This window comes from Eretmochelys imbricata, chromosome 4 (assembly GCF_965152235.1).
Source record: "Eretmochelys imbricata isolate rEreImb1 chromosome 4, rEreImb1.hap1, whole genome shotgun sequence".
NCBI lineage: Eukaryota > Metazoa > Chordata > Testudines > Cheloniidae > Eretmochelys > Eretmochelys imbricata.
Genome location: NC_135575.1, coordinates 95,272,482 through 95,291,033, shown reverse-complemented (window position 1 = coordinate 95,291,033; position 18,552 = coordinate 95,272,482). Strand labels below are relative to the sequence as shown.

Below are 18,552 nucleotides of genomic sequence, written 5' to 3'. Positions count from 1 at the left end.
AACAGGTGTAAGTGAGAGAGAAATCAGGCCCGGTATCTGAAGACAGTTCATTAAAATCATCAGAAGCAAACTACAAGATAAATAACAAATACAAAATAGCTGAGCTATGTTGAAAAACAGAGTATTACATTTCAAATAAACCAAATTAACTTACCTGAAATGGATATTTATTTTGACAGGGAATAATGGCACCATCGTTCTTCACAATTTCAACACACTTGATTTTAGCAATATCAACAGATCCCTTTCTGTATTTTTTCTGTTTTAAAAAAAACCAAGCCATATGTGATCCATTGTGAAGCAAAAAAGAAATGTGCTGTAGGGTTGCACCACCAGAGATTATGCACCTGTTGCAGGAGTGACTGAGATTCTGTGGCTTGTGATACATAGGAGGTCAGACTATATGACCATGGTGATCCCTGGTGGTCCTAAAGTCTATGAGTCTGTAATCATGTACTCTTTGGATCACATGACCTTTTCCATAGCCAGCTGTGTTGAAGAATATAAAATTTAAGGTTCTTCGCTTTAAATAATTTGATTCAAACTACTATAAAGAAAGCAAAGATTCACAGAGCAATTACAGTCCAGGCAGTGTCCCTCTGAATATTTTTACAATCAGTGAACAGAACAGATGCAAAACTCTGTAGGTTAAACACCTGTAGTTTTATGATACTGTAATCTAAGGGCTTGTCTACATGAAAATACTGTTCACAGCAAATTGAAATCTACCCTGCTTTGAAACGTGAACAGATTGAAGTACACTACGGAACTTTTAGTGTGTGGCAGCAGGGGTCACAGGGACACTTTGTGTGGGGCAGGTTAGTGCAGAATAGATTTACATCCCAGTTTGCCATGAACTAAGAGTTGGTGTAGACAAGCCCATAGTGAAAAAAAATTTCAAAGTTTTACTTTACTCTATAGCATTCTGTAAGACATTTGTTCAATAAACTCAAAAACACTACTTTCCAAGAGTTCAACTCTCCAAAGCAAGAATATATATTTATGCTTTTTTTTTAAGTTGTCTCCTTACAGAAGAACTATATACCAGCAGGGTCACTCTAGAAGAAAAGAGTCTCCGGGCTTAATTCTGCTACTATAGTAAATTGTGAGTAGTTAACAGAGTTACACAAGTGTAAAACTGATGTAAAAGTAAGAGTAGCATCTAGCCTCAGTACAAGTAGTTTAAGAAATATCTCTTATAGACCTTAGAGTATACACATATAAACCTGCTGTATCCTCAACCCTAGTATGAACTGAAGGGAAAGGATTGGGCCACATGTCATTCTGGGAGAGGCAGAGACTTGGTTCTGTGTTTAGCTCGTAAAGTACTATGGCCTATACGATCTAGCAGCTGAAGAACTTTCAGCACTTCCCACTACATCATGATGTGCATGTGTCATTCATTACCGTGTATCTGAGCAGGCTTGGTTTATCCAGCTCACTAATTAAAATGCTTTAAACCAGGAACTATTTTAATATGTATCTGTGCAGTACCCACCAAAGTGGGGGTACCTGATCTATTTGGAGTCTCTGGGTGTTATAGTCATCAAAATAATACAAAGTTTTTGTGATGTAACTTTGTTAAAAGAATTTTAAGGTTGCAAAGTCAAACATTCAAAAGCTATGAAATGCCAAAATTAAGGGTGCCTGTGCAGTCTTAATTCACCCCGCATAGTATTTTCTCTACAGAACCCTTGCCTCGTTCAATGAATAAGTAGTTATTCAAAATATTTTTGTCCTCCTCATTCAGTGTGTGGCTCCAGGCATTATTTACCACACACCATTCAAACCCTGAACCAAATGGAATATTTTTAATAAAAAGCTGCAGAAAACTGCTTTTCCTGACTCAGAAGTCACCAGGAAATATGCCTAGGTGTGCACAAAGATGACAGCAATTATCAAAGAGATGGCAAATGACAGTATGAACTGCCTAGCAGAAAGCATGCATCATTCCTCATTTATTCTAGCCACCAATGGCAGCAATGAAGCAGGCATCAGCAAACTGCTCCCACTCATTATTCAAAATTTTGATGACAGCAAAGATAAAGTGATCATCTTGTTGCTGTACAGGTTGGGAATTAAAGCTTTTGAATTAAAATATGGAGGCCAGGAAAATCCCTTTGTTAAACAGTTTGACTTTTGGAAGTGACAATGCTTCTGTCATGATGGTCTTGCACAAGGGTATTGTAGCATTTATTTGAGAGCAACATTATCTGCTTTTCTTGTGGGTTGCCCATGTCACATGGTACACATCACGGCTGAGAGAAGTGTGAAGTCCTCACCTGCCACCACAGATGAACTCCTGATTAATATCTACTGTTATATTGACAAGAACACCAAGCATCACTCGGAGCTCATTTTGTCAGAAGCTGTCCTACATAGAGGTCTATAAGATACTGAAGCACACACTGGCTGTCACTTTGCCTATGTCTGACTCGGCTCATCCAGCAGTGGGAACTACTGACCACATTCTCCAGCTGAAGCAGCTAAGTCCAAAGGAGTTCATTCATGCAGCACCAAGTGCAAATCTATGCTTGTCAATCTGCACCGTCCTCCTTTGCAGCAATATAAAACTGACACAGGTGCCAATAAGTCGCGTGCTAAGGTGACAAGCCAACAAAACCAGACTATAAGTGACAACCTATTGAAAATCATACAGAGCAGAGATCAGCAACACCAGCCAAACCAATCAGGTGTAGCCATCATCAACCGCCAGTCATCAATGTCAAAACCATCACTGCAAAACATGGATCATGCAAAAAGATCATCACGACAGCAAGCCTACAGAGCAGGTTGCTGATGCCAAACATGACAAATTAACGAAACTGACACTGGACGCCATCACTGTGCTGAAACAAACTGCAGAACTTGGCATTGAAATTTTTTGTGGTAATATAAGACACTTACTGATTTTTTCACAAACAAACTTTATTGCCTATTCTTGACTACATGATCCTGATCTCTGACTAATTAAACACATCAAATGCAAAAAGAGAAATCTCTGATTCAGATACCAAGACAACAGCTGTTCAGTCTTCTGAACGAACTTCTTGTCAGATTACCAAGCCATTAGTGATTGTAGAAGCAAAGTGAAGTAGAGTACAACCTCACTTCTAATCAGAAGGCTGGCAAGGATATTATGACACATGATTTTTATCAGAGACAACTCAGACACTCAACAGTCATCAAGTCCTACTTCTCTTTCAGAGAACACTGTGAGGCTGACAGACATAGACTTGGAGCCATTCTTCTATTCAGTTCATTGGTACCACCGAGAGGTGGACACATACATAGCGCAGAAACTGCTTCTGCTTGATCCTATACTACAACATGCAGAAGTAGCTAACATTGCATTCAGAATGATGGCAACATACAATGATACTGCATTCTTCGTGCAGCACCTTCCATCTCTGCTGAAGGATCAATTTCAGCAAGACACAAAGCAGGAGCTCGGTACCAGGTTGATAACATGCCATCATCTGTTCTGACGTGCATCAGTTGTGATAAACAGCAGCATATCATATTGTAGATAATGGACACTATGATGTTCTGGCCTGGAGAATGAAAGTAACCCTTCCAATACCTAACAGGAACTCTGACTCGGAAAGAGTATTTTCCCTCGTGTGCAAGAACAAACTGAGTTCAGACCAAATCTTGGTGATAAAGGTTTGGAATCACTTATGATCACCAAAGCGGACATACTCGGTCAACCCTGCCACTTGAGAAATCCAGACAAGATAATGCTGTGAAAGGCCAAGCAAGCAACCTGTATGGTGCTTGCAAAGGAGTTGCCAATATCATGGTTGGAACTGGTCATGGCTATTGATGTTACTAAGTAAAAAGTTACTTCAGCTTGTATCACTTTTGTTATTACTGCAATATGCATAGAAATGCACTGCAACCTTTCAAGCACCTACCCCAGACTCCTATCTGTATTTGGCTTCGCACCTTTGGCACTTGCACTGGTCCAAAAAACTTCCCTAATTTTTTTCATAAACATCTCTAAAAGTCTCAGAGCAAGGCTGGCATTTCTGGATTCTCAAGTGTCCACTAATTTTGCTTGCCCAACATGAAACAACTAGACATTAATTTCCATAGTGCTTAACATTTTTATAACACATATATTCAAAGGACAGTGTCTACAGACTCCAGGTGCAGTTATGAGTGCTCAGCATTTCTCACATTTGGCACCCAGAAAATGAGGAACACACAATTAGTGGCCAACTGTAAACGTTCTGATTTAAGTGGCTTGTCCAGCATAGAAACTTTGTGGCAGAGGCAGGGACAGAATCCAGTTCTCCATGGTCTAATTAAATTTCCTTAACCATCAAACTATCCATCTCTTCCTGCTGTTCCCTGCCTCATTCACTACAGACCTTCCAACTTCTACAAAAAAATGATGGAGGGCTCATACCAAGTCTCATTTGTTGCACAACCCTGATTCATTCCCAGAGTATGATGCATCCTGTGCCCTGACAGGCAGGTGTGTTCAGTAAAAAAATAATATTTTTATCATATAATTAAATATTATGTTATGCGTATGCACAAGGGGACCAATTTAACTTTTGTGTGGTTGACTACCAACCTTAATGTAGTTTATTGCATGCAATTTCCTAATTTCAAACAAACAAAAGAAAAACTGAAATTCTGTCATATAGAACAATTCTGATCCCCCTCTTGGGTCATCAGCAGTTTTAGCTCTTTGTAATTAGTATCAAAGGTTTGGATCTTTAAGTTCACTGCACAGATCTCTACCACTTGAGCTAACACAGCAACTGGTAGTAGTAGTAGGCAGTTATCCTATGTGTCTGTGGTCCCCAAACTTTTTATGTGGTGCATCCCTGTAATGTAATCTGTCTGCACACACACCCCGGGAGCAGGGCTGAGGCCGCAGCCAGGAGCAGGGTCAAGGCCGGGGCTGGGGCCAGAGCTGCAGCCGGGGTCATGGAGCCGTGGCTGGGGCTGGGGCCGCGGCCAGAGTTGCAGCCAGGGCCATGGAATCATGGCCAGGGCTGAGACTGTGGCCAGGAGAGGAGTCAGGGGCTGGGAGCGGGGCTTGTGGCCGGGGCAGGAGCCAGGAGCCGGGGGGGAGTCGTGGCTGAGAATGGAGCCAGAGCCAGGAGCAGGGGCCATGGCTGAGGGCCAAGGCTGGGTCCAAGCCACAGTCGGGAGCCAAAGCTGGGGCCTTGATTGGGGTCAAGGCTGGGGCTGGGGCCAGAGCAGAGCTGGGGGCAGATTGGGGCTGGGTGGCGCTCCCTCCCTGCCCCCCGTTGGGGCTGGCCCATGCCCCCCCAAATGTTCCTCTTCACCCCCGTCCACAGTTTGGGGACCACTGCTCTATGTGGATCAGGCAATAATAGGGATGAGACACACACTGTTGCCAGAGGGTTTCACAGCTATTTGTTAACAGCAAAGGAAGATAGGGACTCAGGACTCCTGGGTTCAATTCCAGGTTCTGGAGAGGGATGTGATCTGGTAGTTACAGACACCTCTGTCTTTCTATCCACCACTAATGCCCCCTGATTCTTGCCCCCTTCCCTTCTGTTCCTGCCGTCTTCCCCACACTCACTGTCTGTATACACCCCAGACTCTTCCCCACCCTCCCCTTTTGCTCCTGTCCAACCCCACCAGCTCCTGTCCCCAACTTTCTCCTGTCTCCTACTGCTCCTCCTTGCTTATGGTTTCTCCCACTCCTCCCCTCTGCTTCTTCCCATTGTCTAACTTCTGGAGGCCCCTTTCCTCATGTCCACATCCGCCCATTCTTCACCCCTCTGCATTCTAAATCAGGCTGATTCTTCCTCAGTGCTTGGGTGACAACAATGAAGGCACTGAAAGGACAGGAGAGACAATTTCCCTGCTCTCAGTTCTGGTGCCTAGCACCACATTGATCCAGAGAACCATTGCAGGAAAAGTCCTGCTTAGCCCCTGCAGCCTTAGGCTGACCATTGAAGCATGCTAAGTTGGTCTGTGGGGATGGTCTGCAAATAGGAGCTGTGAGGGGCTGGAGCATGCTCAGTGCACACAGAATCTTCTCAGAATTTAGCAGCAAAACCCTAAGTCTCTGCTGAGTATGTGCGAACTGAATTTTTTCAGGGGTCCATATCTTGGCCAAATTTGGATGGTTTTTCATGGGAATAGAAAAAGGCACATCCCTAGCAGAGAGTCTACACCTACAGCTAAATTTCAAATCCCTGTTCCATAGCATGGAGGGGCTACAGCATCTAAAAAAATAATTCAGTTCATTTGTTAACATGGGCAAAGCAACATATTGTCCCTAATTTCATTATCAGAAATGGCTGGAACACTTTTGCTAAAACTTTCACAACGAATTCAGCCTGAGGCAGACACCTGGCATGGAAAATTTGATCCTGAATCATTAAAGTTTGGCAAAATTATAAGCAACTGAAAACAGTCTCTTAATGGGAAGTGTAATAGAGGCGTCACTACCTGTACCACATACAATAAATGATAACTGTAACAGTTATGTAGTCATGGAAAACCTGAAGGCCTAAGACACTCTTTTAATACCCTGTTACTTTTAGTCTGCTAGCAGTTACAAAGAAAGCAGGCAGAGAAATTGTGTCTCAAAAGCTTATGCTTCAGTGGCCAGGCATCAGGAAGAATGACAGGATGTTTAAGTCCAGATAAATCTATAAATATTCTACAACAAAGACAAACAAGTTTTTTTCTCAACATTAAAAAAACAGAATTAGGCACATTAGTAATCTCAACTTTCAGTACAGAAAGACAGATAGTGACACTATTACATCTTTTACTACAAAGCTGCCGGACTCCAGTGTCCTTTACAGTATTGAGAAATACTTTGCACTTAGCAAAACCTGGGATTTTTTTTTTTTACCAGGAAGTTGATTTTAACAATTCTTTATTATTTATATCAGCATCCCACCTGCCCTCTCTGTCACTGAACTGTACTGTCCATATGAACACGTTTATTAGTGTGAATGACAAAAAATAATTTGTTGAATCATGTAACACCTGGTACAGAAACAATCTCTGATAGATACTTTGTAATGGTCCTTTTTACAGGTTTTAACTGTACTACAACTATTTCAGCTTGACAACTGACAGACCAGTCAAATTAGAATGTTAGGGCCTGAATCTACAAACACTATAAGTCATAGTGATCAAAATGTTATGTAATTCTGGTGAAACAAATGGGCTAGGTTGCCCCTCTAGATCTGTGTGTGCATAACAAGGACTCTTTGCATACATGTCTCTTCGCTTTGAAAGAGAAGCTTACCCATGGCCCCGGTACCATACACCTATTCTTCTGTACCCTGCAGAGGCCTCTCTGCCCGGTTTGGGTTCTCGCTAGGGGTGTTTGGGTGATCTGGGTGAGAGGCTAGAACAGAGGTGGGCAAACTACGGCCCGCGGGCCACATCGAGCCCGCAGGACTGTCCTGCCTGGCCCCTGAGCTCCCGGCCCCTCCCCCACTGTCCCTCCTCACCCGCAGCCTCAGTGCACTGCGCTGCCAGTGCTCTGGCCCGCCGCTCTTGCTGGGCAGCATGGCGGCATGGCTGGCTCCGTCATGGTAAAGGGGCGGGGAGCAGGGAGTCCCGGGGGGGGCAGTCAGGGGACAGGAAACAGGGGGGTTGGATGAGTTGGGGGTTCTGGGGGGGGCAGTCAAGGGACAGGGAGCGGTTTGATGGGGTGGAGGTTTGGGGGTGGTGGTCAGGGGATGGGGAACGGGGATTTGGATAGGCGTGGGAGTCCCAGAGGGCCTGTCAGGGGTCTGGATAGGGGTTGGGGCAGTTGGGTTGGATAGGGGGTGGGGTCCCGGGGGGGCAGTTAGGGGCGGGGTCCCAGGAGGGGGCGGTCAGGGGACAAGGAGCTGGGGGGTTGGATGGGTCAGGGATTCTGAGGGGGCAGTCAGGGGGTGGGAAATGGGAGGGGACAGATGGGGGCAGGAGCCAGGCCGTTTGGGGAGGCACAGCCTTCCGTACCCGGCCCTCCATATAGTTTTGCAACCCCGATGTGGCCCTCAGGCCAAAAAGTTTGCCCAGCCCTGGGCTAGAAGGATATATTTTTCTGTTTTTCTTCTTTGGCCTCATGGAAATTCCTTGAAGAAGATGATACAGCCTGAGACTGTATTATCTTTTCCGGGAGAACTGTCCCTCCCTTCTGTGAACTCCTTCACACCAATCTGGCACTCAATGGATGTGCAAAAGGAGTGTAAATGATATGTCAACGCAACTGCAGCAGGATAAGTATCTAACCTCACGGGGTAAGAGAAAACTGCCTCTGCAGATAAACGCCTTACGTCACTACCTGTGCCACCTATAATAAATGGTTGCATTTCCTGATTTACCACATTTTACCATTTCAGCATCTAGGTTACTCAGTTTGCACATCCACTGTGTGCCAAATCAATCCAAGTAATTTGCACTGCTTTACCACTTGACCATAATTTAATGTTTTGGAAATGATAAAAACACTGGAAAAAAATTAAATGTGGGGAATTAAATCTGAATTCCCTCCTCTCTGGCTCAAAATATTCCTTCAACAACAAGACTTATTAATTAGTGGCCACCAACTTCCAAAGTGCAAGTTTGCTACTCTATTTCCCCTCAGCTTCGCAGACCACTAAACCTCTTTGCGGTGAAGTAGAAGAGAGTGACTTAATACAAATGCAGTAATTGGCTACTACATTTTATACCTGTCCCCACTTACGAAGCTCTCCTTTATAATGCTATACTTCAGACACAGTCTCCTTGGCTCCTAGCCATGAGAACCCACTCATGAACATTCTTTTCATATGTGACCCTCTATTACAAAAGAAATGAAATTGTTCTTTTAATTAGTTTTCTAATTAGAGAGTTGCACTATTTGAATAAAATCCTTTTAGAGATTGGCACAATTAATCCTGTGTCCATTGAACTTTAATATTAAAACAGTACCTTTACTTAAAAAAATTAAAGCTGCATATGGTGGTTGCTAAATGTAGAGAGTGCAATCTGTCTCCAGTTATAGCCAATGGGAAAACTCTCACTGAAGTCAGAGACAGCGTGAGTAGCCCCACAGTATAAGTCCCTTATAAATCATTGTTCGTCTAGATCTAAATGGGAAACTTACTCTTAAAACACTGCAGAGTTAAAGACAATATTAGACACCTTTTCCTTCCCTCCTGATAAGATAATGGACTTTCTGAAAAAGAGACCTATTGTTCCATTAGTTTTTATGCAGAAGTTCCCATTAGCTTCAGGTGGGAGTTTTGATTAATTAATACCTTGATAAGGCCTCAGGACATGTTCTTATGCATTTCCTGAGACTCTCACACTGTAGCCGCAGGTTATAACCACATTGGATGAAATCTTGATCCCTCTGAAATCAATGGCAAAACTCCTGTTGACTTCAGTGGGGCCAGAATTTAGCCCCCCATAAATTAAACTGGGAGCATTACCTCACGGCACCTTTGATCTCCCATTTTCTTCTGCAGTATACTATCATGCTTCCAGCCAAAATTTTTAAATCTTGACTAAACTTTGAAAGCATTCATGAGGCTAAAGAAACTAACTGCTTTAACCACGGCATAAAACAAGAGAACAAGAATTCTAGATCACATTGCTAATTTTCTCTCACCACAAAACTCAACAACCTTCACCACAAAAATATCCTCCACCAGAATTCAGTCAGATCTTCTGACCTGCCTCTCACTAGTAGAGAGAACTCAAAGCATTCATGATTTCGTTGTTTTCCTGCTTACTTTCAATTCTTGAAAAAAACATTAATTTAATTAAAAACTTAATTTTAAAATAACCAAAACATCTACTTTCTAATAAAATCAGAAATTCAAAGTAATATTTTTAGATTGTCAAGTCAAATCCAGCCTATCATGGAAGTGAGTGAAAAGTCACTACTACCAAATGCTTGTTCATAGACCTAAGAATAATGAGTTTATTTTTCTCAATACTGGCAACCTAATCATGGACACAAGTGGGTCCAATTCATCTAGTTTTAATTCTCTCATCTTCTATACACAATAATTTCCACTTTATATTTTATCTGTATTGTTATGTTGGGGTGAGGGAAGTAAGCATTGCTGGTTACTGTTAGTCTGAGGAACTCAGCTGGGACAAACCATGCATTAAGCTAGTCACAAAGTTTGTCTCAGAGGTATGAGAGAATCATTAGGAATATTAATTCAAGACATAAGGTGGACTCAAAGTAACTACCATTAGTGTGATAGTGGTGAACTTTGCATTTTAGAGAACCCATTTGTAAATGGATAATTGCAGGGACCACTTAATATTCATTTTAGAGTTTGGTACAAGTAATGAGCTGACTGGAATTTATGTTAGATTTGTAATAATTAGCAGAGCACTCAGATTGCGTATGGGCACTTTTTATGGTTCTAAATAAAAAGAAAATACAAATAAATATTACTCATGCATGTTAAAAACATAGATTTTCAAAGAATAGTTTTGAATAGCTAATGTGTTTTGTAACTTGAACTTAAAAAGTCAAACAGCCATAAGGGACAGATGCTTTCTGGGACACGTGATCAGGACACACTGAACTGATTATGTGAGAGAGGGGGCTTTTTATTGCCAGGCTTTAGGCTGGACATTATTCCATGGTTATCTAACCAAGTTTGGTGCCAGTCTAATGATGCTCTTCCTGGTCTAACATTTGCTCTATATATTACATCATTATAAGACTGTTGTACTACTGTACATATACAGTATCTCTGTCCAGTAAGATATAATGAGCTAAGATAATTATGGAGTAAAATATTATCTGCCAACATAGGTGACAGTAGTGAAACAAATATCTCTCAGTTTTCAAGACCTCTACCTCCATAATTGGGCCAACTTCCATCACATATGGTGGAATGATTGCTATTTGACTTGGCAAAGAGACTACTACAGTTTCACCTAACTTCCTTTATGAAGTAGGATGAGAGTTCCTCCTAGTATGAGATCCAAAGGTCTGCAGCTGGCTAAGAACACTCAGGGTTTGTTAGACTGTCAACTATCCAGAATAGTTCCACGGGTCAAGATTTAGCAGTTTCAATCAATGATTCCTTAACTCCGACCCCACCTCCAGGGGAGAGCTTGGGAGTCACCTGATTGAAATCAGTGTGAACAAGCACTCGGGTTACTCACCTTCTTGTAACTGCTGTTCTTCGAGATGTGTTGTTCACATCCATTCCAATACTCACCCTACTTCCCCTTTTTCGGAGTAGTCAGCAAGAAGGAACTGAACGGGGATTGGGTCGGCAGGGTCATATATTGAGTGCCATGAAGGCGTCACCCCAGGGAGCTCCCTAGTCGACCCGACGTGAGTTGCTAAGGGAAAAAGTTTCTGACGACCGTGCACACAACACGCGCACACCTGATTGGAATGGATGTGAACAACACATCTCAAAGAACAAGTTACAAGAAAGTGAGTAAACGTTTTTTACAATATCCCTGATGTCTTCCTCTGTCCTCTGGTGTCCGTGCCTTGTCGTGGCAGGACAGCTTGCATACTCTAACAATCCCCAAAGTCTGTGTCGGCGGGGGCTTTCTGCTCCTGGTAGGTTCAACCATGCCGGATTGGTCTGTCGGGGAGGGGACTGACAAAACAGACACTCTGGTCCTCCAGGTTGGGGGTTAGGCACAGGGCTAACAACCCTGTCCCGTAAAAAACAAAATATGTTATGGAAACAGCGACAGAGAAATGAACCATTACTGTGTGTGATGGCCTTTAGGAGTCTATGACCTGTATGACTGCCAGTGGTGAAAGCCAAAAGGAAGCCACTGGCATGAAGACTGAAGTGCTCAACACCAAGATAAAAATCAGACTTGGTTTTTGGAACGTACGGACAATGTATGAAGCAGGGAAGCTAGCTCAGGTCACAGCAGAGATGAGATGCTACAGCTTAAACATCCTGGGTGTCAGCGAGAGCAGATGGACAGGATCAGGCAAATTCAGCCTCAGGAGAAACTTTGCTGTTTTCTGGATGGGATGATGGACAACACCATGAGGGTGTTGCCATCCTTTTGAAGAAGGGAGTGCAGCATTTCCTGCTTCAATGAAAATCCATCAGCGGCAGACTTATGAGAGCCAGACTGAAGGGGAAACATAATATCACCCTGATTCAGTGTTATGCTCCGACAAATGACAGTGATGAAGTAGTAAAGGACAAATGCTACCTTGCACTATAGGTGGAGTTAGAGAGAGTACCATGCCACAACCTAACTATCGTCATGGGAAACCTGAATGCCAAGGTCGGTAAGGACAAAACAAACAACGGCAGAGCAATGGGAAAACATGGGTGTGGCACTATGAATGAAAACAGAAAGGTTTCTTGATTTCTGTAATATGAATGACTTGGTCATCAGCAGAACCCTATTTGAACATTGTGAAATTCACAAGCTGACATGATGTTCTCCAAATGGCAGAGATAAGAACCAGATTGACCATATCGTGATCAATGGCAAATGGCAACGCTCACTGACAGATGTGCAAGTGAGAAGGGGTGCAGATGTTGGCAGCAAGACAGTCTCCATCAAGCTAAAACTGAGAAGTGTGAGTCCACCAAACAAGGGACATAGACATTATGATATTGACAAGTTAAAGTCGCTTGAAATACAGAAAGCCTTTGTTTTGCAGTTAAAGAACAGGTTTCAAGCACTTGAAGACCATGATGAAGAGGAGGGGAATGCAGATGAGGAGATCAACAAGAAGTGGGACAAAGTAACAGCAATTTATAAACAGAGCAGTGAAACCTGTCTAGGCTACAGGCAGAAGAGAAGGAAAGAGTGGATTACACCCAGCACATGGAATGCCATAGAAACCAGATGAGCCCTGAAGAAAAAAGTTTTAGACAAAATCCCAGAAGCTAAAGGATAAATACCATTAGCAGAATAGCAAGGCACACCAGGAGGTCAAACGGCTTGTGAGAGCGGACAAATGGCGTTATATTGATAATCTGGCAACACAAGCAGATGAATCAGCTGCTTGTGGTGAACAAGGAACTGTCTACAAAATGATGCGGCTTATCAGTGGTAAACAGCAGACACCAGCAAACACTCTCATCAGGAACAAACAAGGACCACCTACTAACAACCCAAAAAGAACAACAAATGCACTGGACAGAGCATTTCAAAGAATTGCTGAACAAGGAGCCACCTAAAGAGGAAGCAAACATCCAGGAGGCAGAAGAAGATCTTGATATCAACACAGACACCCCAACAAAGGAAGAGATCATTCAAGCCATCAAATCCTTTAAAAAATGGGAAAGCTCCTGGCAAGAATAACTTGAATGCAGAATTGTTCAAGGTAAATCCTATATTAGCAGCATCTATCCTGGCCCCTCTATTTACATCAGTCTGGGAAAGGGAAAAAGTGCCAGATGAGTGGACCAATGGGGTTATAGTGAAGATACCAAAGAAAGGACCTCTCAGTGATTGTAATAACTGGCATGGTGTCACACTTTTTATCTATGCCAAGCAAAGTATTCTGTAAAATCATAGTCCAGCATATATCAGAGACAGTTGATAGCATTATCAGAAAAGAGCAATCTGGTTTTTGGAAAGGGTGTGGATGCACAGACCAGATCATCACTCTATGAAACATAATAGAACAGTGCTTAGAATGGCAATGGCAACTCTACATAAGTTTCATACACTTTGAGAAGGCTTTTGATAGCATTCACAGGACCAGCCTATGGCGCATTCTGCGGGCATATGGAATTCCTTTCCATATAATCAATGTCATCAAAAGCTTCTATTTCAACTTTACATGTAGTGTTGATCACAGTGAGCTCAGTTTTGAAGTCAAAACAGGAGTACGTCAAGGGTGTGTCATGTCTGCAGTCCTCTTCAACACTGCCATCGACTGGGTAATGCGGCATACAACAGAAGACATGCCAAGAGGCATTAAATGGACACTCTTCTCTTCCCTTGAAGACCTGGACTTCGCAGATGATGTCACTCTCCTATCACATACCCTACACCATATACAAGAAAAAACAACTCAACTCAATGCATTCAGCCAGCAAATTTGACTGAAAATCAACCATAATAAGACAGATATCATGACATTTAATATTGTCTCACCATCACCAGTATGGATAGAGGATTATGGTCTCACCAATGTAAAAACACTCACATACTTGTGCAGCACCATCAGCCAGGACAGTGGAACAAGCCAGGACATCCAGAACAAAATCAATAAAGCCAGGAACACCCTCAGGAGCTTAAATACAGTTTGGAAGTCATCAAAATACAACATCAAAACCAAACTCAAGATTTATCAGAGCTGCGTACTTTCAATACTATTTATGGTGTGGAATGCTGGGGACTGAAACAGTAGGACATGTCCAAACTGTCTTCATTCCATACAACCTGCCTCAGAAAAATCCTCTGTATCTTTTGGCCCAGAACAATCTCAAACCTAGATCTATTGACACAGTGCAGCCAAGAGGATCTGAGCACCATCATTGCCAGGAGGCGTTGGAGATGTATCAATCATGTGCTTAGGATAGAAACTGATTCCATCACCAGAGTAGCAATAAGATGGACACCTGAAGGCAAGCAAAAATGAGGCCGCCCAAAAACAACATGGTGAAGAGCTCTGGAAGCCGAGCTGAAAAACCTGGGACACAGTTGGGGAACCATTGAAAGACTTGCCAGAAACAGGCAGGAGTGGAGGACCTTTGTCACTACCCTAAACGACAGAGGCGTAATAGGAACATCATGATGGTTTCCTCAAGAATGACAGAACTAAATTTTAAAAGCAGATTATGTCCAGTTAACACAGGAGTGAACTTGCCATGTAGAACTACTATAAAAAGCTCCCCAGAATGCAAAATGTCCAACATAGTTCGTATTTCCCCATACACCATGAGTTTGGTTTACTGTCTTGCTCCCTGCACTGCTGGGGAATAGAGAAGATATCCAATTTAGGTGACTAATTCAATTTCCATACACTGAATGTGAGTAACATTTAGAGGCTGCAGGATTGGGGCTATACAAATTCATATAAAGACACAATTCCTACCCTGGAAATCTAAGATGACAAGAAATGTACACAGGGTTGAGGAAGAGGGATACAATCAAACAAATACAGTTTTATAAACATGAAATTGTCTTGTGGGTGAATAGTAGCAGATTTGGAACTTTTCACTAGGTCATTTCCCGGTTGGAACAGAAACTCATGATTCAGCAAATTTTCTTGTGTTATTTATTAACTTACAAAATGTACAAAAGTTCAGCTTATCTTCAAAAGTATCAAAAAAACTGCACACAAGCCATTCCAGTTGCAAAAACCTCAGCTAAACCTCCGTGAGTCCCTGTTGCCAGGAAGTAGCTCCATTCTCCTTCATCCTTGGTCTCTATCCCTTTGCTTTTAGTATTGTCTGTTCTCTCCTGCCTGTGCCCTGTACTTTACACCTGGGAAATCTCATGTCACCAGCCTGTTTCCATATGGAGCTTGTGTTCCAAAAACTAAGCATGAACCTAGATCAAACTAACCTTTCTTTTATACAGCTGGTCTGCAACATTCAGGAACCTCAGACAAGTTTGGCTATCCCCAGTATCTCCTGGAGCCAGCTTCTTTATTAGGGTGTGATCCAAACCCATTAAAATCAGCAAGAGTCTTTTCATTGGATTTCAGATGAGGCATTGGAAAAGGCTGTGAAGCCCAGATTCTCAAAGGCATTTAGGCTCCTAACTACCCATTTTAAATATCTTTGAGGTTTTGGTCCTAAATCCCTAACCAGATGAGTGCTTAAACTGTGCAATCTCTATAACAATCATCCAGGTGTAGCCAGCCTGTGATGTGGCCTCATTTTCCTTTCCTTGCTTGTCAGTTTGTGTTAGTTATGCTGAATGTCTAGAAACCCTAAATGCTTCCAAGTAAAATTTTTTATGTGTTATTATAAATAGAGCAAAGGCCAACTAATCTCAATTTTCCCCTTCCGTCTGAAATGGCTGACAAAAATGAGAGTTTAAGATAAAAGATGACTAACAAAAAGTGACAGGATTTGCTAGTAGAACTCTATGGGGTAAACAGCAAGAAAAAAACTGAGTGAAAGAAAGTGTTTAGGTTTCATCCTGTCCAACATAAAAGTGAGCATTCATTACCAGAGACAGAGCACAGTTGAATGAGAATGAAGGAGGCCAACTGCCAAGGTAAGAGAAAGGAAAAAAGCATATCCACCCTATTTTCTAAGCAGCAATGGCTGATGCAATTTCCTAACCATTGCTGCAGCATGATATCTGTAATTTATTCTTCCTGTAACTGCGAGGCAGTCAGTCAAATGTAAACAGTCATACTCTGCATACATTGTTGCAATCATATAAGGCATTTAAATAGGGCTCTGTTTATTCTGTGTCATGCATGACCTAACTTTTAGATGCACCTTTACCTCTTGATTTTTCCAGCACATTTGTGCTAAATTCTGCAACAATTTGAAATGGATGCAGCTGCATGAAATAAACAGCAACAAGGAAAACCCCAAGGATGTTTTAAATATATAAAATTACAATATGAATTTTTAGGAGGATTTCCATAGTTTTCTTTTTGACTCTTTTTCCAAATCATGCACAGCCAACAGTGGGAGGTTTTGCTGCAGAATGTATTTTTCCTCACTTAGGGTCAAACTCATCCCTGTGAAGACGTGCATGTCAAGGCAAATATGTACCACTCTATGTCCCACTTAAGCCATTTTGAGTTCTTAAGTAGTCCCTTGTGCAGGCCATTTGCACAGGGATGAAATGTGCCTCATTCCCCATCTGTAAAATACTTACTTCCTCCCTCACATCCTTTGACCTTTTAAGAATACAGCATTTTGAGGCATAGACTCTCTTGCTATGTGTTTGTTCTGCACATAGCACAATGGGTGTGTCTAGGCACTATTGTATAAAAGAAGAAAAGAGAAAAAAGAAGGAATAATTATATAAACTCCATTTTGGCTAACATTCTAGTTCAGTTATTCTTTATATTTCTTCTCCCCATCTTGGGCAGTGGCTCTTGCAAGTTGAGTTAGCTTTTTAGATTCACTATTTTTTATTAAAGCAACTATGCCAAGGTGTTATAAATGTTGTGACAGGGTTGGGCCAGGTGGCTACAGGAGAGTGATAGAAGACAGATATATTAGCCCCAGATTAAGCAGGTCCCTTTCCCCTGGGTAAGGTAACAGGGGCGGTTCCAGAACAATCAAACAGGAACTTGCTAGAATCAATTAAGACAGGCAGGCTAATCAGGGCACCTGGTTTAAAAAGGACCTCATTTCAGTCAGTGAGGGCGCGCAAGGAGCTGAGAGTGAGAGGGCATGCTGCTGGAGGACTGAGGAGTACAAACTGAGGAGTACAAACACTGGCATCAGGAGGAAAGTCCTGTGGTGAGAATCCAGAAGGTGTTGGGAGGAGGCCATGGGGAAGTAGCCCAGAGAGTTGTAGCTATCACACAGGTGTTACACGAAACACTGTGGACAGCTGTGATCCACAGGGCCCGGGGCTGGAACCTGGAGTAGGGGGCGGGCCCAGGTTCCCCCCATCCTCCCAACTCCCTATTGGATACAGGAGGAGTTGACCTGGAATGTGGGTCCCACCAGAGGGGAAGGTCCCTGGCCTGTTCCCCGACCCACTGGGTGGACCAACAGAGACTGCGGGGTTTGTTCTCTTTCCTTTTCCCCATGCTCGCCAGTGATGAGGTTAGCTGAGTGAACGACAGGTTTGAGCCACTAACAAAAGTGGCCAAACTGAGGGCTGCCATGAATCTCTGAGGCAAGCAAATCCGCCAATAAGCGCAGGACGCACCAAGGCAGAGGAACTTTGTCACAACTGGTGTCAGGGGTGGGATTTGTTGTGCACAGCGCGGCAGAAGAAGGAGGGTGTTATTATTTTTTAAAAAAAAGGAAGAGGGTTTATTTTTTTTCACCACAATGGATGATGTAGTGCAGGCACTGATACAAGCCATGGCTGCCCAGCAGGAGGCTACCCGTGTCCAGGCAACTTCCCAACAGGAGGCAGCGTGGCTGCAGCAAGAGACCAATCGCCTCTTGATGGACCATGCTGCTCAAGACTGTGCTATATTGTGGGAACTGGTAAACCAGGTAAAGGCCCTTACAGAGCTGAACCACGGCCATGATGGGACGCATGTCATATGGGCCAGCAATTGGCTGCAGAAAATGACACGGGAGGATGACGTAGAGGCGTACCTCCTGGGCTTTGAGAGGACAGCCATGCGGGAGGCTTGGCCCTGAGAACAGTGGTCTGGCATCCTCGCCCCATTCCTGCGTGGGGAAGCCCAGAAGGCCTACTATGATCTGTCTGAAGAGGTTGCGGCAGACTACCCCCAGCTGAAAGCAGAGATCCTGGCCAGATCTGGGGTAATGACTGCAGTGCAGGCCCAGTGATATCATGAGTGGAGGTACCAGGAAAACGAAACCCTGCGGTCCCAATTATATGATCTCATCCATCTCATACGAAAGTGGTTACCAACTGAGTCCCAGAGTCTGGAAGACATACCAGAGGTTCTGGTCATCGACCGATACATGAGGGGACTACCGCCAGACCTTCATGCCTGGGTAAGCCAGA

General features: G+C 43.1%; 1 protein-coding gene across 7 annotated transcripts in view; it reads right to left on the bottom strand.

Moving 5' to 3' along the window:
- TEC (tec protein tyrosine kinase) overlaps positions 1-18,552 on the bottom strand; it is a 92,944-nt gene that overhangs the window by 39,127 nt on the left and 35,265 nt on the right. For 6 of the 7 annotated variants that reach the window (XM_077815685.1, XM_077815683.1, XM_077815681.1 and 3 more), the window contains exon 3: positions 155-259. The exons of the other annotated variant lie outside the window; for it this stretch is intronic. In XM_077815685.1, coding sequence (XP_077671811.1) covers positions 155-259 — 105 coding nt within the window. The remainder of the gene's footprint in view (positions 1-154; positions 260-18,552) is intronic. 7 annotated transcript variants of the gene reach the window in all.